A 19707-nucleotide genomic window follows, 5' to 3' on the forward strand; every position below is an offset into this window, starting at 1 on the left:
TCCAGCCCAACCTCACCATGTCCCAGAGGGTGAGAGTTCACTTTGGTTCGCAAACAGACTGCCGACCAGGTTTGCAACATCTGACACATGCTCAGACCCTCAGTCTGGCGTTAGCTTGGGGTTGGTGGAGCGGTGGGGCGGGGTGGGGGCTGTATGGTACGCAGTGAGTTTGAGCACCAGCTCTGTTGCTCCCGGGCACCCCGCCCCCTCCCCCGTTCCAGTTCCTTTTGTCGTGGCCTTTACTACAACAATTAATTCCTGACGTGGGCCCGTTTACACGGTAACCTCGGTCTTGCTGTTTGTGGACAGGTGTCGCTGGGGTTGCTTGTAGTGAGGAGGCGGGCTGAAGATCTCTGGTAGGTGCTCGATGCTGTATTGCCTCTTGCTGGCATGCATGTGCCTTCGTCCCACTGGCTGGCACTGCTCCCAGCCCTTGTAGCCTGGGTTTAACAGAGGGTGCGTGTTCATCTTGCTGACTTTCGTTTTCGGCCCTGGTGTGGAGGTCACAAAGCCACAGGTGTCCCCAGTCTGCCTCTCCTTCTGATAGTGAGCCAATGCTGGGAATGCAGTCCCTGGCTGAGCTAGCTCCATCACCGGGTACCTCTTTGAATAAAACTCATCTGCAGCAGTTTCTGCTGTAAGAGAAAGGAAACATTGAGAAATAGTTCATATGTGTAAGCATGTGTGAATGTCCCTGTGTGTATATGTTTGTGTGCTCATGTGTAGGTGTACATCTATGTGCATGCGCTAGTACGTATATGGGCCCTGAGATGCATACAGCTTAGTGTTCCCCAGAGAGGGCAGGAAAATACAGACAAATAGAGGTGTTCAAAATCAGGAGGGCTCTGGACAGAGTCGAGAGGGAGAAACTGTTCCCATTGGTGGAAGGATCGAGGCCAGGCAGCATGAATTGAGGATACTGGCACAAGAAGCGATGGAGACAGGAGGAGAAACTTTCTCACACAGCGAGTGGTGAGGATCTGGAATGTACTGTCTGAGAGTGTGCTGGAGACAGATTCACACAGTGAGTAATTAGGATCGGGAATGCACCGTCTGAGAGTGTGGTGGAAACAGATTCACACAGCGAGTGGTTAGGATCGGGAATGCACTGTCTGAGAGTGCGGTGGAGACAGATTCACACAGCGAGTGGTTAGGATCGGGAATGCACTGTCTGAGAGTGCGGTGGAGACAGATTCACGCAGTGAGTGGTCAGGATCGGGGATGCACTGTCTGAAAGTGTGGTGGAAACAGATTTACACAGCGAGTGGTTAGGATCTGGGATGCACTGTCTGAGAGTGTGGTTTGAGACAGATTCACACAGCGAGTGGTTAGGATCTGGGATGCACTGTCTGAGAGTGTGGTTTGAGACAGATTCACACAGCGAGTGGTTAGGATCTGGAATGTACTGTCTGAGAGTGTGGTGGAGACAGATTCACACAGCGAGTGGTGAGGATCTGGAATGTACTGTCTGAGAGTGTGGTGGAGACAGGGTCACACAGTGAGTGGTTAGGATCCACTTTGGTAGCAATAATATGAAGACAGATTATTACTTGAATGGGTGTAAATTGAGAGAGGTGGATACTCAATGAGACCTTGGAGCCCTCATGCATCAGTCGCTGAAAGTAAGTACACAGGTACAGCAGGTAGTAAAGAAGGCAAATCGTATGTTGGTCTTCATAGTGAGAGGATTTGAGTATAGGGATAGGGATGTTTTACTGCAATTGTATAAGGCATTGGTGAGGCCACACCTGGAGTATTGTGCCAGTTGTGGTATCCTTATCTGAGGAAGGATGTCCTTGCTATTGAGGGAATACAGCAAAGGTTTACCAGGCTGATTCCTGGGATGGCAGGTTTGTCATGTGAGAAGAATCTAAGTGAGTTAAGATTATATTCAGTGGAGTTTAGAAAAGTGAGAGGGGATCTCATAGAAACTTATAAAATTCTAACAGAATAGATTCAGAAAGAATGTTCCCAATGGTGGGGGAGTTCAGAACTAGGGGTAGGATAAGGGGTGAACCTTTTAGGACTGAGGTGAGGTGAAATTTCTTCACTTAGAGGGTGGTGAATGTGTGGAATTCACTCCCACAGAAAGTAGTTGAGGCCAAAATGATTTCAAGAATAAATTATATATATAGCTCGATCAAGGGATAGGGGGAAAGGAAAGATATCCATGCCTTTTCACAAAAGAGGACACAAATCAGATATCAGAAATGTTGGCGAATGCAAAGTTTAGTGAGAGGGAAGAACTGAGGGAGATCAATATTAGTAGAGAAATGGTGCTGGGAAAATTGATGGGATTGAAGGCGGATACAGCCCCAGGGCCTGATAATCTACATCCCAGAGTACTTAAGGAAGTGGCTCTTGAAATAGTGGATGCATTGCTGGTCACCTTCCAGGATTCTATAGATTCTGGAACAGTCCCTGCAGATTGGAGGGTAGCGAATGTCACTCCAATATTCAAAAAGGGAGGTAGGGAGAAAACAGGGAATCATAGACCAGAAAGCCTAACATCGGTAGTGGGGAAGATTCTCAAATCCGTTATCAAGGACTTTATAGCAGAGTATTTAGAAAGCAGTGGCAGGATCAGACAGAGTCAGCATGGATTTATGAAGGGGAAATCATGCTTGACAAATCTGTTGGAATTCTTTGAAGATGTAACTTAGTGGAGTTGACAAGGGGGAGCCAGTCGATGTGGAATATTTGGACTTTCAGAAAGCATTTAACAAAGTCCCGCATAAGAGATTATCGTGCAAGATTAAAGCGCATGGGATTGGGGGAAGTGTATTGAGATGGATAGAAAACTGGTTGGCAGAGAGGAAATAAAGAGTAGGAATTAATGGGTCCTTTTCAAATTGGCAGGCAGTAACTAGTGGGATCAGTGCTGGGACCCCAGCTATTCACAATTTATATTACTTGGATGAGGGAACAAAATGTAACATCTCAAAGTTTGCAGATGATACCAAGTTGGGTGGGAGGGTGAACTGTGACGAGGATGCAGAGATCCTTCAGAATGATCTGGACAGGTTGGGTGAGTGGACAAATCAATGGCAGATGCAGTATAATTTGGATAAATGTGAGGTTATTCACTTTGGCAGCAAAAACAAGAAGGCAGATTACTACCTGAATGGCTGTAAATTGGGAGAGGGGAGTGTGCAGCGGGACCTGGGTGTCCGTGTGCACCAGTCGCTGAAGGTAAGCATGCAGGTGCAGCAGGCGGTAAAGAAGGCAAATGGTATGTTGGCCTTCATTGCAAGAGGTTTCGAGTACAGGAGCAGGGATGTGTTGTTGCAATTATACAGGGCCTTGGTGAGGCCACACCTAGAGTATTGTGTACAGTTTTGTCTCCTTTCTGAGGAAGGATGTTCTTGCTCTCGAGGGAATGCAGCGAAGGTTTACCAGGCTGATTCCGGGGATGGCGGGACTGATGTATGAGGAGAGATTAACAAGATTAGGATTGTTTTTGCTGGAGCTCAGATGAATGAGGGGGGAATCTCATAGAGGCTTTTAAAATTCTAACAGGACTAGGCAGGGTAGATGCAGGGAGGATGTTCCTGATGGTGGGGGAGTCCAGAACCAGGAGTCACAATCTGAGGATTCAGGGTAGACCATTTAGGACGGAGATTAGGAGACATTTCTTCACCCAAAGAGTGGTGAGCCTGTGGAATTCATTACCACAGGAAGTAGTTAATGCCAAAACATTGAATGTATTCAAGAGGCGGCTGGATATAGCACTTGGGGCGAATGGGATCAAAGGTTATGGGGAGATAGCAGGATTAGGCTATAAGAGTCGGGAAGTCTTGCTGCAGCTGTACAAGTACTGGTGAGACCACATCTGGAGCACTGGGAGCAGCTTTAGTTCCTTTATTTAAGGAAAGATATTATTCCATTGGAGGCCGTTCAGAGAAGGTTCACTGGGATGATCCCGGTATGGAGGGATTGTCTTATGAGGAAAGGTTAAACAGGTTGGGACTCGACCCATTGGAATTTAGAAGAATGAGAGGTGATCTCATTGAAACCTAGAGGATTCGAATGGGGCTTTGACAGGGTAAATGCTGAGGGGGTGTTTCCCCTGATGGGAGAGTCTGGGACCAGAGGGAACAGTCTGAGAATAAAGGGGCCCCAATTTAAGACTGAGATGAGGAGGAATTTCTTCTCTCAGAGAGTTGTCAGTCTTTGGAACTCCTTGCCACAGAGAGCTGTGGGGGGCAGAGTCCTTGTGTATGTTTAAGGCTGAGATAGATTTTTGATCAGTAAGGGAATCAAGGGTAATGGGGAAAGAGCAGGAAAGTGGACGTGAGGAATGTCGGATCAGCTATGATTCTATTCAATGGAGTAACAGGCTCGAGGGGCTGAACGGCCTCCTACAGTTCCTATTTCTTATGGTGCACTCAGACAGACATTGACATATGTACTCTTGGACATACACATTCATATATGTATACTTAGACATGCTCACACATATACATTTAAGCACACTCATATATGTACACTTAGAAAGACATATATATGTACACTTAGATACTCCTGCATGTACATTTATTCATGCTCACTCATGCATGAACATTTAGACGGACACACACACATGTTCACTTGGACAGACACATTCCTACATGTTCACTTTATCAGACATACTTATGCATGAACATTTAGACAGACACACATATGTGTCCGCATGGACAGACACATTCCTACATGTTCACTCAGACACACTCATACATGTGCACTTTGTCAGACACACTCATAAAAGTATGGGGTAATGATTTTTTAAAATTCTCCAAATGACTTGGGGAGGCTCAGTGAGAAATGGCTGACTGAGTGGAGGAAGGAAGTCATGTGACGAATCCTCCAGGAATGCCCCCAAGCGCAATGGCAACCCAGCAGGGAACGTCTCTCGAGGGGTCGGCTGGCGACACTGCGACATGCCCCTGAGTTTCAGTTGCTGCTTCCTCCTAATCACTCATTGTGATGTCAGAAATTAGAATTGACTCTCACCCCAGAAAGCGCAAGTTATCGTCAGTCAACCTAAAAACCATCGGGTTTTGCACCTCTGTAATGTTATATCTAGCCTCAATCAGAACAACTCAGAATCAAACAATGCCATTGCCTCTGAAACCCTATAACAACAACTTGAATGTGTATAGCACCTTTAACACAATGAGAGGCCCCAAGGCGATTCACAAAAGCATTATGAAGCAAAAACTAGTTTCAGAACCGCACCAGGCCTTATCAGGAAAGTGAGTCAGAGGAGGGAAGTGAGACAGAGAGGTATAGCAAGGAAATTCCAGGGTTCACGGTCGCCAATGGGAGAGCGATCACGATTAGGAATGTATAAGAGGCCAGAATCCGAGGAGCACGGATACCTCAGAGGGTTGTGGGACAGGAGGAGGTGACAGGTAAAGGGATGGGCGAGGCCATGGAGGGATTTGGAAACAAGAATGAGAATTTTTTAAGATCAAGACGTATCTTGACTGGGAGCCAGTGTGTGTCAGCGAGCGCAGGGGGTAAGGAGCAATGGGACTTAGTGTGAGGAAGGATACAGGGAGCAGGGTTTTGGATGAGCTCAGGTTTATAAAGGATAGAATATGGCTGACCCAGACAGGTGTGTGCTGGGATGGTCAGGCCCGGGAGAGGGAATGTAGGCATGGATGAGGGAAGTCTTCAGCAGCAGATGAGCTGAGATGGGTTGAAGTCAGGTGACGGTACAGAGGTGGAAATAGATGGTTTTAGTGATGGGGTAAATCCGAGGTTAGAACTTTACCTTGGGGTCAGATGTGACACAGGTTGCGAATGATCTGGTTCTGTCTAGCATTGGATGAACTCGGTCTGCTCTCACTGGAATGACGGAGGTTGAGGGGTGACCTGATAGAGGCTTATAAGATTATGAGTGGCATGGACAGAGTGGATAGTCAAATCTCTTTCCTAGGGTAGAAAAGTCAAGTACTAGGGGACATGGGTTTAAGGTGTGTGGGGAAAGTTTAGAGGAGATGTGCGAGGCAAGTCTTTTACATAGAGGGTGGTGAATGTCTGGAACGCGCTGCCTGGGGAGGTGGTGGGAGCAGGTACGATAGCACATGGGATTGGGGGAAGTGTACTGAGATGGATAGAAAACTGGTTGGCAGAGAGGAAATAAAGAGTAGGAATTAATGGTTGCTTTTCAAATTGGCAGGCAGTAACTAGTGGGGTGCCACAGGGATCGGTGCTGGGACCCCAGATATTCACAATATATATTAATGATTTGGATGAGGGAACAAAATGTAACATCTCAAAGTTTGCAGATGATACCAAGTTGGGTGGGAGGGTGAACTGTGACGAGGATGCAGAGATCCTTCAGAATGATCTGGACAGGTTGGGTGAGTGGACAAATCAATGGCAGATGCAGTATAATTTGGATAAATGTGAGGTTATTCACTTTGGAAGCAAAAACAAGAAGGCAGATTACTACCTGAATGGCTGTAAATTGGGAGAGGGGAGTGTGCAGCGGGACCTGGGTGTCCTTGTGCACCAGTCGCTGAAGGTAAGCATGCAGGTGCAGCAGGCGGTAAAGAAGGCAAATGGTATGTTGGCCTTCATTGCGAGAGGTTTCGAGTACAGGAGCAGGGATGTGTTGTTACAATTATACAGGGCCTTGGTGAGGCCACACCTAGAGTATTGTGTGCAGTTTTGGTCTCCTTTCTGAGGAAGGATGTTCTTGCTCTCGAGGGAATGCAGCGAAGGTTTACCAGGCTGATTCCGGGGATAGCGGGACTGATGTATGAGGGGAGATTAACAAGATTAGGATTGTTTTTGCTGGAGTTCAGATGAATGAGGGGGGAATCTCATAGAGGCTTTTAAAATTCTAACAGGACGAGGCAGGGTAGATGCAGGGAGGATGTTCCTGATGGTGGGGTAGCCCAGAACCAGGAGTCACAATCTGAGGATTCAGGGTAGACCATTTAGGATGGAGATGAGGAGACATTTCTTCACCCAAAGAGTGGTGAGCCTGTGGAATTCATTACCACAGGAAGTAGTTGATGCCAAAACATTGAATGTATTCAAGAGGCGGCTGGATATAGCACTTGGGGCGAATGGGATCAAAGGTTATGGGGAGATAGCAGGATTAGGCTATAAGAGTCGGGAAGTCTTGCTGCAGCTGTACAAGTACTGGTGAGACCACATCTGGAGCACTGGGAGCAGCTTTAGTTCCCTTATTTAAGGAAAGACATTATTCCATTGGAGGCCATTCAGAGAAGGTTCACTGGGATGATCCCGGTATGGAGGGATTGTCTTATGAGGAAAGGTTAAACAGGTTGGGACTCGACCCATTGGAATTTAGAAGAATGAGAGGTGATCTCATTGAAACCTAGAGGATTCGAATGGGGCTTTGACAGGGTAAATGCTGAGGGGGTGTTTCCCCTGATGGGAGAGTCTGGGACCAGAGGGAACAGTCTGAGAATAAAGGAGCCCCAATTTAAGACTGAGATGAGGAGGAATTTCTTCTCTCAGAGGGTTGTGAGTCTTTGGAACTCCTTGCCACAGAGAGCTGTGGGGGGCAGAGTCCTTGTGTATGTTTAAGGCTGAGATAGATTTTTGATCAGTAAGGGAATCAAGGGTAATGGGGAAAGAGCAGGAAAGTGGACGTGAGGAATGTCGGATCAGCTATGATTCTATTCAATGGAGTAACAGGCTCGAGGGGCTGAACGGCCTCCTACAGTTCCTATTTCTTATGGTGCACTCAGACAGACATTGACATATGTACTCTTGGACATACACATTCATATATGTATACTTAGACATGCTCACACATATACATTTAAGCACACTCATATATGTACACTTAGAAAGACACATATATGTACACTTAGATACCCCTACATGTACATTTATTCATCCTCATACATGTGCACTTAGCTCCTCCTGAATGTTCTCAGAGGTTGACTGAAACTAATTTGTTATGTATGTTGGTGCGTGGCCCCTTTAAGGGAACAGGTCAGGTGACCTGAGGTGTGGGGTGATCTGCCCGGGACCACCCTGAGATGGCAGTTGTCAGTTTACTGTGGTCCACCATGGCCAGGTTTCCATGGAGACTCCACCATGTGTCTGTATTGGTGCTGGGGACCTGGATCTGCACATCCCGCCCCCCATTTCCAACAGGTCTTGTTTTCATTGGGAACGGAGGCAGGATATGATTCACACATGGGGAAACCTAAACTTAGGAGGACCATTCGAACTCCGCACTGAGTTCAAACAGACCCCATTTTCACTGGAATGTGGGTCTTATCCCACAGTGTGAGAGTCAGAATCTTTTAGGGTACATGTAAATGCTCGTAAGGAGTGGATAAAGTTGATGGAGTTGTCAAGTTATTTAAATCCCCTGCCCTTTTAAAGCTGAAAAAATATACAGTCTAAACTGTGTGAGGGATGCTTGCAGTTTCAATAGCTGTTTGATAATGTAACCCTAAATGCGATCATTATGGAACTATTACTGCTTGATTGCTTCCACAACCTATCATTATCACAGTGAAGTCTAGTAGATATTTAGAACTTTATTTTATTTCATATCAGCATGGCTCCTGAGGTTTGCCTGCTTTGGATACTGGGTGAGTTGGCCTGGAAGGAGTGAGGGTACAGTGTGGTAGGTAGGGTCATGGGTTGGCATGAAGTTGGCATGGGGGATATAAGGGGCCATGGGAGTGAGTGGCATGGGCTGGCATATACAGGCATGGGGAGTAGTTGGGGAGGTGAGGCCTTGAGGGCCTAATATTTAACAAAGCGACTGGAATAAATCTCCAAAGAGCCAAAAGCCAAAATGGGCCTTTAAAATAGCCCACCTCACCACCCATTTGCCCCGGTAGCCACCTCCAATCTGTGTCCAGTAGAGGGGGGAGTGGGGTTGCTGAGTCCATTCTCCACGCCCCCCCCCCCCCCTCCCCCCGGCCCTCCACCCTTCCCCTGGAGCTGCGATGAGTGTGGTGATCCAGGGGATTTCCCAGCCCTGAGCACCTGTTCGGGGAGTGGGGGTCCTGGCTCCTGAGAGATCCATAGCCTGAGGGAAATTAGGCGGATTATTGTGGGGTTGGCAGATGGTGTTTCTCAATCTCTACTTACCCACCGCCTTGAGGGTGGCATATTTACTGTAGTCCTGACCCTGGGGAGGAGCGGAGGCCATCCGCTGTAAGATGTTGTTATGTGGGTGAGATGGTCCCATCTGCGAGATATTTGGTGAGGTAACGGCTGCGTTATTCAAGTGAGGGTGATCTGTGGAGGAAAACAAGACACTGAGTACCATGTGAGTGAAGCAATCGCAGCTTTCTGGCCCATTCACACCGGCTTCAGAAGACCGCATCAAACCAGTCAAAGATCAATTTGGGGAGGGTCGGGGGGGGGGGGGGGGGGGCGGGGGCAATGGGCTAGGACGTTATTCTCAGTTCCCCCACACAAACCCCGGACAGAGCAGAGCCACTGGTTCACCCCCTGCTGAGTGAACAGATTCTAACATGGAGAGTAAGGGCCTCCCTGAGTTCACAAAGGACAAATTCAGCCATTGTTTCTGGCTGAGTGAGTTTTGAGTTGGTCTCCCTCACTCTCCCCTCAGTGAATTTGCATGCACGACCTTATTCAAACACATAAGATCCCAAGGTGGCTTTACAGGGTAAATGGTTTCACGAGTGGGAGAGTCTTGAACACGGGGGACATGGCGACAAGATAAAGGGCCGGTCATTTCAAACTGAGGTGCGTAAAAATTTCTTCTTGCAGAGGGTAGTGAATCTCTGGAATTCTCTGCCCCAAAGGGTGCTGGAGGTTGGATCATTAGAAGTATTTAAAATGGAGGTGGATAAATATTTGATAGATTGAGGGATAGAGGGCAATGGGGAAGTGGCACAGAAAAGGAGCTGAGGCCGACATAGATCAGCCATGCTGGTACTGCATGGCGGGGCAGGCATGAAGGGACTGGTGGCCAACTCCTGTTTCTATTTCATGTGTGATGGTAGAGGCTCCAACATTCTTTCCATCAGGTCTGACTCAGAATCTCTGCCATTGGTGTGTGTTTGGAAGGGTTTGTAGGTTGACACTCAACCCTGTTTGGCCATGTCATGAACGCATCTTCCAATGGACATCAAGTCCTTAGAAACTTAGAAACAAACTTAGCAACCCTACAGCACAGAGAGAGACCATTCGGCCCATCGAGTCTGCACCGACCACAATCCCATCCAGGCTCTATCCCCATATCCCTAAATATTTATCCATTAATCCCTCTAACCTACGCATCCCAGGACACTAAGGGCAATTTTAGCATGGCCAATCAACCTAACCCGCACATCTTTGGACTGTGGGAGGAAAACGGAGCATCCGGAGGAAACCCACGCAGACACGAGGAGAATGTGCAAACTCCACACAGACAGTGACCCGAGCCTGGAATCGAACCCAGGTCCCTGGAGCTGTGAAGCAGCAGTGCTAACCACTGTGCTACCGTGCCGCCCTGTCCTGAGGTGGGACTCGAACCCAGAGCTTCTGGCTCAGAGGCAGGGACACTAACCCACTGCACCACAAGACCTCTCACATAGATAAGCGTGAGAGAGAAAGGAATAGAAGGATAGGTTGATAGACTGGGCTGAGCGGTGCGGGTGGCGGGGGGGGGGGGGGGGGGGGGGGAGAGGGGGGGAGGTGTGCAGCATAAATAACCCAGTAAGGACCAGTTTGGCTGAATGTTTATCTAACACATTAAAATAGTCACACAAATGAACCAGCTGCAAACTTTGAGAGCAGAAAAATATGAAGGGTTAAAGTAAAGTTATTGCAGCATTTTTATTGATAGCAAGTCAACAGCAGCAATAAAGGGAAGGGCTTGAGGCGGGTGCGTAACAAGCAGCAGAGAGGAAGCAGCACATCTGCATTCCCGGCCTCATCCCATGTGTCAGCTCCCATCTAATTCCACAGGAACCATTTGTAACCGGGAAATTAATGAATTCAGCTGCACAGCCCAACTACAGCGACGAGGAGATTTTGGAGTGGCTCCCATTCGCTGCCCAGATTGTGACATCTCCTCATTCCCGATGGTGTGAAACCCCCTGCCCTCACCCCCCAAGCCAAACCTAGTGTAGCCTCCTGCCCTCACCCCCCAGTCCAAACCTAGTGTAGCCCCTGCCCTCACCCCCCAGGCCAAACCTAGTGTAGCCCCTGCCCTCACCCCCCAGGCCAAACCTAGTGTAGCCTCCTGCCCTCACCCCCCAGGCCAAACCTAGTGTAGCCCCTGCCCTCACCCCCCAGGCCAAACCTAGTGTAGCCTCCTGCCCTCACCCCCCAGGCCAAACCTAGTGCAGCCTCCTGCCCTCACCCCCCAGGCCAAACCTAGTGTAGCCTCCTGCCCTCACCCCCCAGGCCAAACCTAGTGTAGCCTCCTGCCCTCACCCCCCAGGCCAAACCTAGTGTAGCCTCCTGCCCTCACCCCCCAGGCCAAACCTAGTGTAGCCTCCTGCCCTCACCCCCCAGTCCAAACCTAGTGTAGCCCCTGCCCTCACCCCCCAGGCCAAACCTAGTGTAGCCTCCTGCCCTCACCCCCCAGGCCAAACCTAGTGTAGCCTCCTGCCCTCACCCCCCAGGCCAAACCTAGTGCAGCCTCCTGCCCTCACCCCCCAGGCCAAACCTAGTGTAGCCCACTGTCCAGGAGACACCAAGAATGGCCCAGCTTGGAGGCCTCACTCTCTCCTTTTCCTGGATTTGATTCCCACTTTCACTCCCCTCAGCACCCAGCACAACATTCTGGGTGAGAGGTGGGTGGAGACTTTAATATAGAGGCTTCAGAAAGACCCTGTCCCAGTGAACCGGTGGGTGCTGTGTTGGACGCTGGCACACCCCACACTGGGCCCCGTTCACCTGAGGCTGGTCTGCGGGGCAGCCGGCAGTCCAGAGGAGATCCTGGGCTGGGTGGGGGCAGAGGGAAGGAGGCGGAAAGGTGGGGATTGAGAGAGAGGTGCACGGTTGGGTGAGGGGTAAGGAACAATCGGGTGGGAGGGGGATTGGGAAATGGTGCACAGTGGGGAGAGGGGTGGGGGTGATTGGAAACAAGGGCTGGGTTCTTGAGCAGGAGTTTGCAATAGTTTTCAACATTCCTGTTATTCCAGGCTCCAGATTCCGTTTTCTATATGAAATATTGGATAGGATATCTGGCACCGCCCTCCCCCTCTCCCCCCACTCCTCCCCCCACCATCCGCAGCATGTCTTTCGGGGAGAGGAGGCAGCCTGCCATTGGTCGGTGGCAGAATCTTCTCTCAATGGGATTTGCCAATGATTCCACAGGCTTCTCCATGGCGGGGGTGCACCCTCGGTGGGAATGGAAGATCCCGCTGGCAGGAAAATCCCACCATATGTATCGCTTTAATGAATCACCAAATTGTTACGGTGCAGAGGAGGCCATTCAGCCCATCGTGTCAGCACCAGCTCTCTAAATGTGCATTATGGCTTAGTGCCATTCTGCTGCCTTTTCCCCGTCTCCATGCACATTGTTTCTATTCAAATAATCATCTCATGCCCCCCTTGAAAGCCTCGATTGAAGCTGCCTCCACCACACTCCCAGGCAGCGCATTCCGGACCCCGACCACTCGCTGGGTGAAAAAGGTTTTTCTCAAATCACATTTACTTTTTTTGTAAATCACTTTAAATCTGTGCCCTCTCGTTCTCGATCCTTTTATGAGGGGGAACAGTTTCTCCCGATCGACTCTGTCCAGCCCGCTCAGGATTTTGAACATCTCGATCAGATCTCCTCTTTGCCTTCTTCTCTCCAAGGCAAACAGTCCCAACCGCTCCAATCAATAGAATCATAAGAAGAGGCCCTTCGGCCCATCGAGTCTGCACTGTCAAAACTACTCTAAATTTCCAGCATTGGCCCATAGCCTTGAATAGAACAAAGAACAAAGAACAGTACAGCACAGGAAACAGGCCCTTCGGCCCTCCAAGCCTGTGCCGCTCCTTGGTCCAACTAGACCAATCATTTGTATCCCTCCATTCCCAGGCTGCTCATGTGACTATCCAGGTAAGTCTTAAACGATGTCAGCGTGTCTGCCTCCACCACCCTACTTGGCAGCGCATTCCAGGCCCCCACCACCCTCTGTGTAAAAAACGTCCCTCTGATATCTGAGTTACACCTCGCCCCTCTCACCTTGAGCCCGTGATCCCTCGTGATCGTCACCTCCGACCTGGGAAAAAGCTTCCCACTGTTCACCCTATCTATACCCTTCATAATTTTGTACACCTCTATTAGGTCTCCCCTCATTTTCCGTCTTTCCAGAGAGAACAAGCCCAGTTTACCCAATCTCTTCTCATAGCTAAGACCCTCCATACCAGGCAACATCCTGGTAAACCTTCTCTGCACTCTCTCTAAAGCCTCCACGTCCTACTGGTAGTGCGGCGACCAGAACTGGACGCAGTACTCCAAATGTGGCCTAACCAGCGTTCTATACAGCTGCATCATCAGACTCCAGCTTTTATACTCTATACCCCGTCCTATGAAGGCAAGCATACCATATGCCTTCTTCACCACCTTCTCCACCTGTGCTGCCACCTTCAAGGATTTGTGGACTTGCACACCTAGGTCCCTCTGTGTTTCTATACTCTTGATGGCTCTGCCATTTATTGTATAACTCCCCCCTACATTAGTTCTTCCAAAATGCATCACTTCGCATTTATCTGGATTAAATTCCATCTGCCATTTCTCCGCCCAATTTTCCAGCCTATCTATATCCTATTGATAGCAGGTTATATCTGGTGAATATATACGTGGCTGGAGAGATGTGGGAGGGAGAGGGTTTCCGATTCCTGGGGCGTTGGGAGTGGTTCTGGGAGAGGTGGGGCCTGTACAAACTGGAAGGGTTACACCTGGGCAGGACCGGGACTGATGTCTGAGGGAAAGTATTTTTTTTAGAGTGATTGGGGAGGGTTTAAACTAAAATGGAAGGGGGATGGGAACCTATGCAAGGAGTTAGAGGAGGGGGAAAATCAACGACAATAAATAAAAGACAGTCAGGGGAATGAGAAAAGGGATAGGCAGAGAAACCAAGGGCCAGATTCAAATCGGGCCTCAGTGAAAAATAAGTTGATTTTTGATTTGATTTGATTTATTATTGTTATATGTATTGGGATACAGTAAAAAGTAATGTTTCTTTTTAAAATTTTATTTATTAGTCACAAGTAAGGCTTACTTGTTGCAATGACGTTACTGTAAAATTCTTGCGCGTTACACAAACAAAGCATACCATTCATAGAGAAGGAGAGGAGAGAGTGCAGAATCATAGAATCCGACAGTACAGAAGGAGGCCATTCTACCCATCGAGTCTGTACCGACCACAATCCCACCCAGGCCCTATTCCCGTAACCCATACATTTACCCTGCTAATCCCCCTGACAGCATGGCCAATCAACCTAACCCGCACATCTTTGGATTCTGGGAGGAAACCGGAGCACCTGGAGGAAACCCACGCAGACACGGGGAGAATGTGCAGACTCCGCTGAGACAGTGACCCGAGGCCGGAATTGAACTCGGGTCCCTGGCGTCGTGAGGCAGCAGGGCTAACCACTGTGCCACCGTGCCGCAGTGTTACAGTCAGAGCTATGGTGTAGAGAAAGATTAATGCGAGGTAGGTCGATTCAAAAGTCTGATGGCAGCAGGGAAAAAGCTGTTTTTGAGTCGGTAGGTACGTGTCCTCAGACTTTTGTATCTTTTTCCCGACAGAAGAAGGTGGAAGAGAGAATGTCCGGAGTGTGTGGGGTCCTTGATTGTGCCGGCTGCTTTTCCGAGGCCACGGGAAGTGAACGGGACCAGCAATGTTGAAAAGACGAACCTTCAGGCTTTGTGCCTTAATGCCTGGAGCATTCGCTATAAAGTGGATGAATTAATCGCTTGGTTGTGATTACACAAACATGGCTGCAGGGTGAGCAGGGATGGGAACTGAACATCCAGGGATATTCAGTATTGAGGAAGGACAGACAGAAAGGTGAAGGCAGTGGAGTTGCATTGCTGGTTAAAGAGGAAATTAATACCATACTGAGGAAGGATATTGGCTCCGACAATGCAGATTGAAATGGGTGGAGCTGAGAAACACTAAGGAGCAAAAATCATCAGTGGGATTTGTACATAGACCCCCCAAACTGTAGTGGCGATATTGGGAATGACATTAAACAGGAAATTAGAGACGCATATGATTAAGAAACATTTGTAATTATGGGTGACTTTAATCTGCATATAGATTGGGCAAATCAAATTAGTCACAATATCGTAGAGGAGGAATTCCTGGAGTGTGTATGGGATGGTCTTCTGGACAAATACGTTGAGGAACCAATTAGAGAATGAGCCATCCTACTGGGTATGTGCAATGAGGAAGGAATAATTGGCAATCTAGTTGTGTGAAACCCCCTTGGGGATGAACGACCATAACATGATAGAATTCCTCATCAAGATGGAAAGTGACACAGTTGATTCTGAGATTAGGGTCCTGAATCTTAATAAAGGAAACCAAGATGATGTGAGGCATGAGTTGGCTCTGATGGATTGGGGAACGTTACTTAAAGGGATGACGGTGGATAGGCAATGGGAAACATTCAAAGAACGCGTGGGTGAACTGCAGCAACTGTTCATTCCTGTCTGGGGCAAAAGTAAAATGGGAAAGGTGGCCAAAGCATGGCTTCCAAGAGAAATTAGAGATAGTATTAGATCCAGGGAAGAGGCGAGAATAAACAACAGAGCTGAGGATTGGGAGCTGCTTAGAATTCAAAGTGGGTGCAGCGAGGGGGGAGAGGGGGTGCAGCGAGGGGGGAAGAGGGGGTGCAGCGAGGGGGGAGAGGGGGTGCAGCGAGGGGGGAGAGGGGGTGCAGCGAGGGGGGAGAGGGGGTGCAGTGAGGGGGGAGAGTGGGTGCAGGGAGGGGGGTGCGGGGAGGGGGGTGCGGGGAAGGGGGTGCAGTGAGGGGGGAGAGGGGGTGCAGCGAGGGAGGGGTTGCAGTGAGGGGGAGAGGGGGCACAGCGAGGGGGGAAGAGGGGGTGCAGCGAGGGGTGGGGAGAGGGAGTGCAGTGAGGGGGGAGAGGGGGTGCATCGAGGGGGGAAAGGGGGTGCAGCGAGGGGGGAGAGGGGGTGCAGCAAGGGGGGAGAGGGGGTGCAGTGAGGGGGAAGAGGGAGTGCAGCGAGGGGTGGGGAGAGGGGGTGCAGTGAGGGGGTGCAGCGAGGGGGGGAAAGGGGGTGCAGCGAGGGGGAAGAGGGGGTGCAGCGAGGGGTGGGGAGAGGGGGTGCAGTGAGGGGGTGCAGCGAGGGGGGGAAAGGGGGTGCAGCGAGGGGGGAAGAGGGGGTGCAGCGAGGGAGGAGAGAGGGTGCAGCGAGGGGGGGGTGCAGTGAGGGGGGAGAGAGGGTGCAGCGAGGGGGGGGGGTGCAGTGAGGGGGGAGGGGGGGTGCACTGGGCAGTTTGTGTTGCATGAGTTGTGGATTGTAAAGAAAAGCATAAAATGAACGAATCAAAACAAGGTCTGCTTTTTGATGTTTGAAACTATCGGAATTTATAAATGTGGAAAGTGAATGTTCTGATTGTTTTTAGTGTCCAGATGTTTCAGTGACAGGTGCTAATCGCAAATATTCCAGCCTCATGGTTTAGGTTAATTGATGACATTGGTGTCAGTTATGATGTTAAATGTTAAATGAAAGCCAACTGATTGGTTTCGAGTGCAAATGATGTCCAATAGAAGCTAAGAGTGTAATTGATGTAAAATGAATGAAAATGGACATTGTTGATGATGTCAAACATTCGGGTCGGGCTGGATGCCTCTTTGTTCCACCTTTACCTATCCGGTGAACGGTGTGTTTCCAGTGTGGAATGGGGGCGTGCAAACTGTCGCCACATTGGAGGATTTAGTGCCAATTTTTGACGAGAAAAATCTGTAAATCCAACAGTCTCTTTGTTACGCTGAGGAACTGAGTTTGCAAAATACAAGATATCTTTGCCCACCCTCCCCTATCCGTGTTCCCATCTCCACTCCGGAATGTATTGACTAAAGCTGGACCTTGGTTCCGACCGCTCCCCCCGGACCTCGGTTCCGACCGCCCCCCCCCCCCCCCCCCCCCCCCCCCCCCGCCCCGCCACTCCTCACGAGCTACTCCCACTGCAGTGGGATCTACCTCCAGCCTTCTGGATTTGCCTTGCCAATGGATCTAGGGAGGTCAGGATGAGAGATTAAGGCTGATGGTGCAACTCTCCCTCGCTAATCCAATTCACATGCAAGACATGTTCTCAATTTTTCTATCGTTTGTTATCGACCATCTTTCTGTCATAAGTCCTGTGGCGATGGGTGAGTGGCAATGCTGCCAATTGTGGATTGACTGGGAACTGTGGCCGTGAATCTGCCCACAAGGTGGCTCAGATTATAGAGACACTTTCCGCTGAAGTGACACAGAATTGGAACTTGACAACACCGAGCGACTGGGCAGCTCTTCACAGGACCACACTGCTCACCTCCCTAGTGTGAGGATGGGTTAGAAAAGGTGTCCTAAACATTGCCGGCCCCCAGCAAGCAGGGATCCCAACAAGGCGGACATACATCAATCTCAAAAAAAGGGTCACTATTGGCACACAGAATGTGAGCCCTCATGGACAATGCGACAACCTACAGACTGGAGGGATTGAACTGCAGGCTGGGTACAACCTCTCTTCAGCAAGATTTGTCTACCTGAGGAAGGCCAACTCAAGAAAACCGGTGCAGGTTACGCATTCTTTGGAATTAGAAACCATAAAATCCCTTTCGTGCAGAAGAAGGCCATTCAGCCCATCGGGTCTGCACCGACCACAATCCCACCCAGGCCCTATCCCCATAATCCCATGCATTTACCCTGTTAATCCCTCTAACACTAAGGGGTGATTTAACATGGCCAATCACCTAACTGGCACATCTTTGAAGTGTGGGAGGAAACCGGAGCAGCTGGAGGAAACCCACGCAGACATGGGAAGAACGTGCAAACTCCACAGTGATCCAAGCGGGGAATCGAACCCAGGCCCCTGGTGCTGTGAGGCAGCAGTGCTAACCACTGTGCCACCGTGCTGCCCAATTGTAGAAATGAATGGCGTAAAGCTCGTGTAGGCTTTGCTGTTCTGAACCATCTCGTCAGGAAGTTAATTTACTTTCCGAAGGATGTTAATCATCCTCCAATGGTGCTTAAACTCCCCCAGCAGGCAACAGGCAAGCATCTCTCATTGGGTACCACGACCAACCCTGGTGAAGTTAAGGGTAAATTCAATGATCAACTCTAGTCCTTGATTGTGGCAAAGCCAGAAATTCACATCATTCTTGGTGACTTCAGTGTAAGAGTTGGTGCAGATCAGGTGTGGGATGGGGTCATTGTAAAAACAGGGTTCTTAGAATCCCTACAGTGCAGAAAGAGGCCATTCAGCCCATGAAAGTTGTAACATCAATGGTCTCCTCTTGCTAAAGCTGTGTGCTGAGCTCTTAATACCAACACTTTCCCACCTCTTTAATTGCAACAAGACATCTTGGATGAACCCCCATTCTATTTGCATCTAACTGACTACATGCGAAATAGGAGTAGGCCATTTGGCCCCTCGAGCCTGCTCCCCCATTCAATAAAGTCATGGCCAATCTGATTATAACTTCAACCCCACATTCCTGCCTACTCCCCAAAACCCCTTGTTAATCAAGAATCTATCTCACTGTGCCTTAAAAATATTCAAAGACTCTGCTTCCACTGCCTTTGGAGGAAGAGAATTCCAGAGACTCACGACCTTCTGAGAGAAAGGGTCTTTTGAGAGACTTCTGGATGAGTACTTGGGAATTAATAGGATTGGGGGTTTTAGGTAAGCCCATATATAGGCCTAGGTAGGTAGGGACATGACCGGCACAACTTGTGGGCCGAAGGGCCTGTTTGTGCTGTAGTTTTTCTATGTTCTATGTTCTAGAAAGAAAATTCCCCTCATTCTCCTAAATGAGTGACATTTTGTTTTCAGATAGTGACTCCTAGTTCTAGATTCTCCCAGAGCACCACTCATCCATTCTGTACCCCTCAGAATCTTAAAGGTTTTGATCAAGTCGCCTCTTACTCTTCTAAACTCTACAAACCTAACCTCTCCAACATTTCCTCATAAGACAACCTGCCCAATCCTGGAATTTGTCTCTTGAACCTTCTCTGAACTGCTCCTGATGCATTTACATCCTTCCTTAATTAGCTGGTCAATAGTGTACACCATACTCACAGCTGTGGCCTCACCAATGCCGGGTACAATTGAAGCAAAACCTCACTATTTTTATCTTCAATTCCCCTCACAATTCTTCCCCTCCTGCATTCTAGCCTTTTGTGATCCATGCACTCGGACACCCAGCTCCCTCTACGCCTCAGAGCTCTGCCATCTCCCACCGTTTAGAAAATAAGCTTCTTTTTTTATTCTTCCTGTCAAAGATGGACTTTTTCACATTTTTCCATATTATACTCCATTTGCAGATTTTTGCCCACTCACTCAACCGATCCGTGTCTCTTTGCAGCCTCATTATGCCCTCTTCACAATTTATTTTCCTCCTTATCTTTATGCCATCAGCAAATTTAGCAACCATACCCCACAGTCCCTTAATTCAAGTCATTTATATCAATTGTAAAATGTTGAGGTGCTGGCACTGATCTCTGTGGCACACCACTCAACACATCCTGCCAACCAGAAAAACACCCATTTATGCCAATGTAATAATCTCACTGAGGC

General features: G+C 49.0%; 1 protein-coding gene across 1 annotated transcript in view; it reads right to left on the reverse strand.

Moving 5' to 3' along the window:
• Positions 1 to 273: 273 nt before the first annotated feature.
• LOC144487264 (protein shisa-9-like) overlaps positions 274 to 19707 on the reverse strand; it is a 33849-nt gene continuing 14415 nt past the window's right edge. The window contains exons 3-4 of the mRNA XM_078205348.1: positions 9085 to 9234; positions 274 to 635 (exon numbers count right to left, since the gene is read on the reverse strand). Coding sequence (XP_078061474.1) covers positions 274 to 635; positions 9085 to 9234 — 512 coding nt within the window. The remainder of the gene's footprint in view (positions 636 to 9084; positions 9235 to 19707) is intronic.

Source organism: Mustelus asterias, unplaced genomic scaffold (genome assembly GCF_964213995.1).
Source record: "Mustelus asterias unplaced genomic scaffold, sMusAst1.hap1.1 HAP1_SCAFFOLD_682, whole genome shotgun sequence".
NCBI lineage: Eukaryota > Metazoa > Chordata > Chondrichthyes > Carcharhiniformes > Triakidae > Mustelus > Mustelus asterias.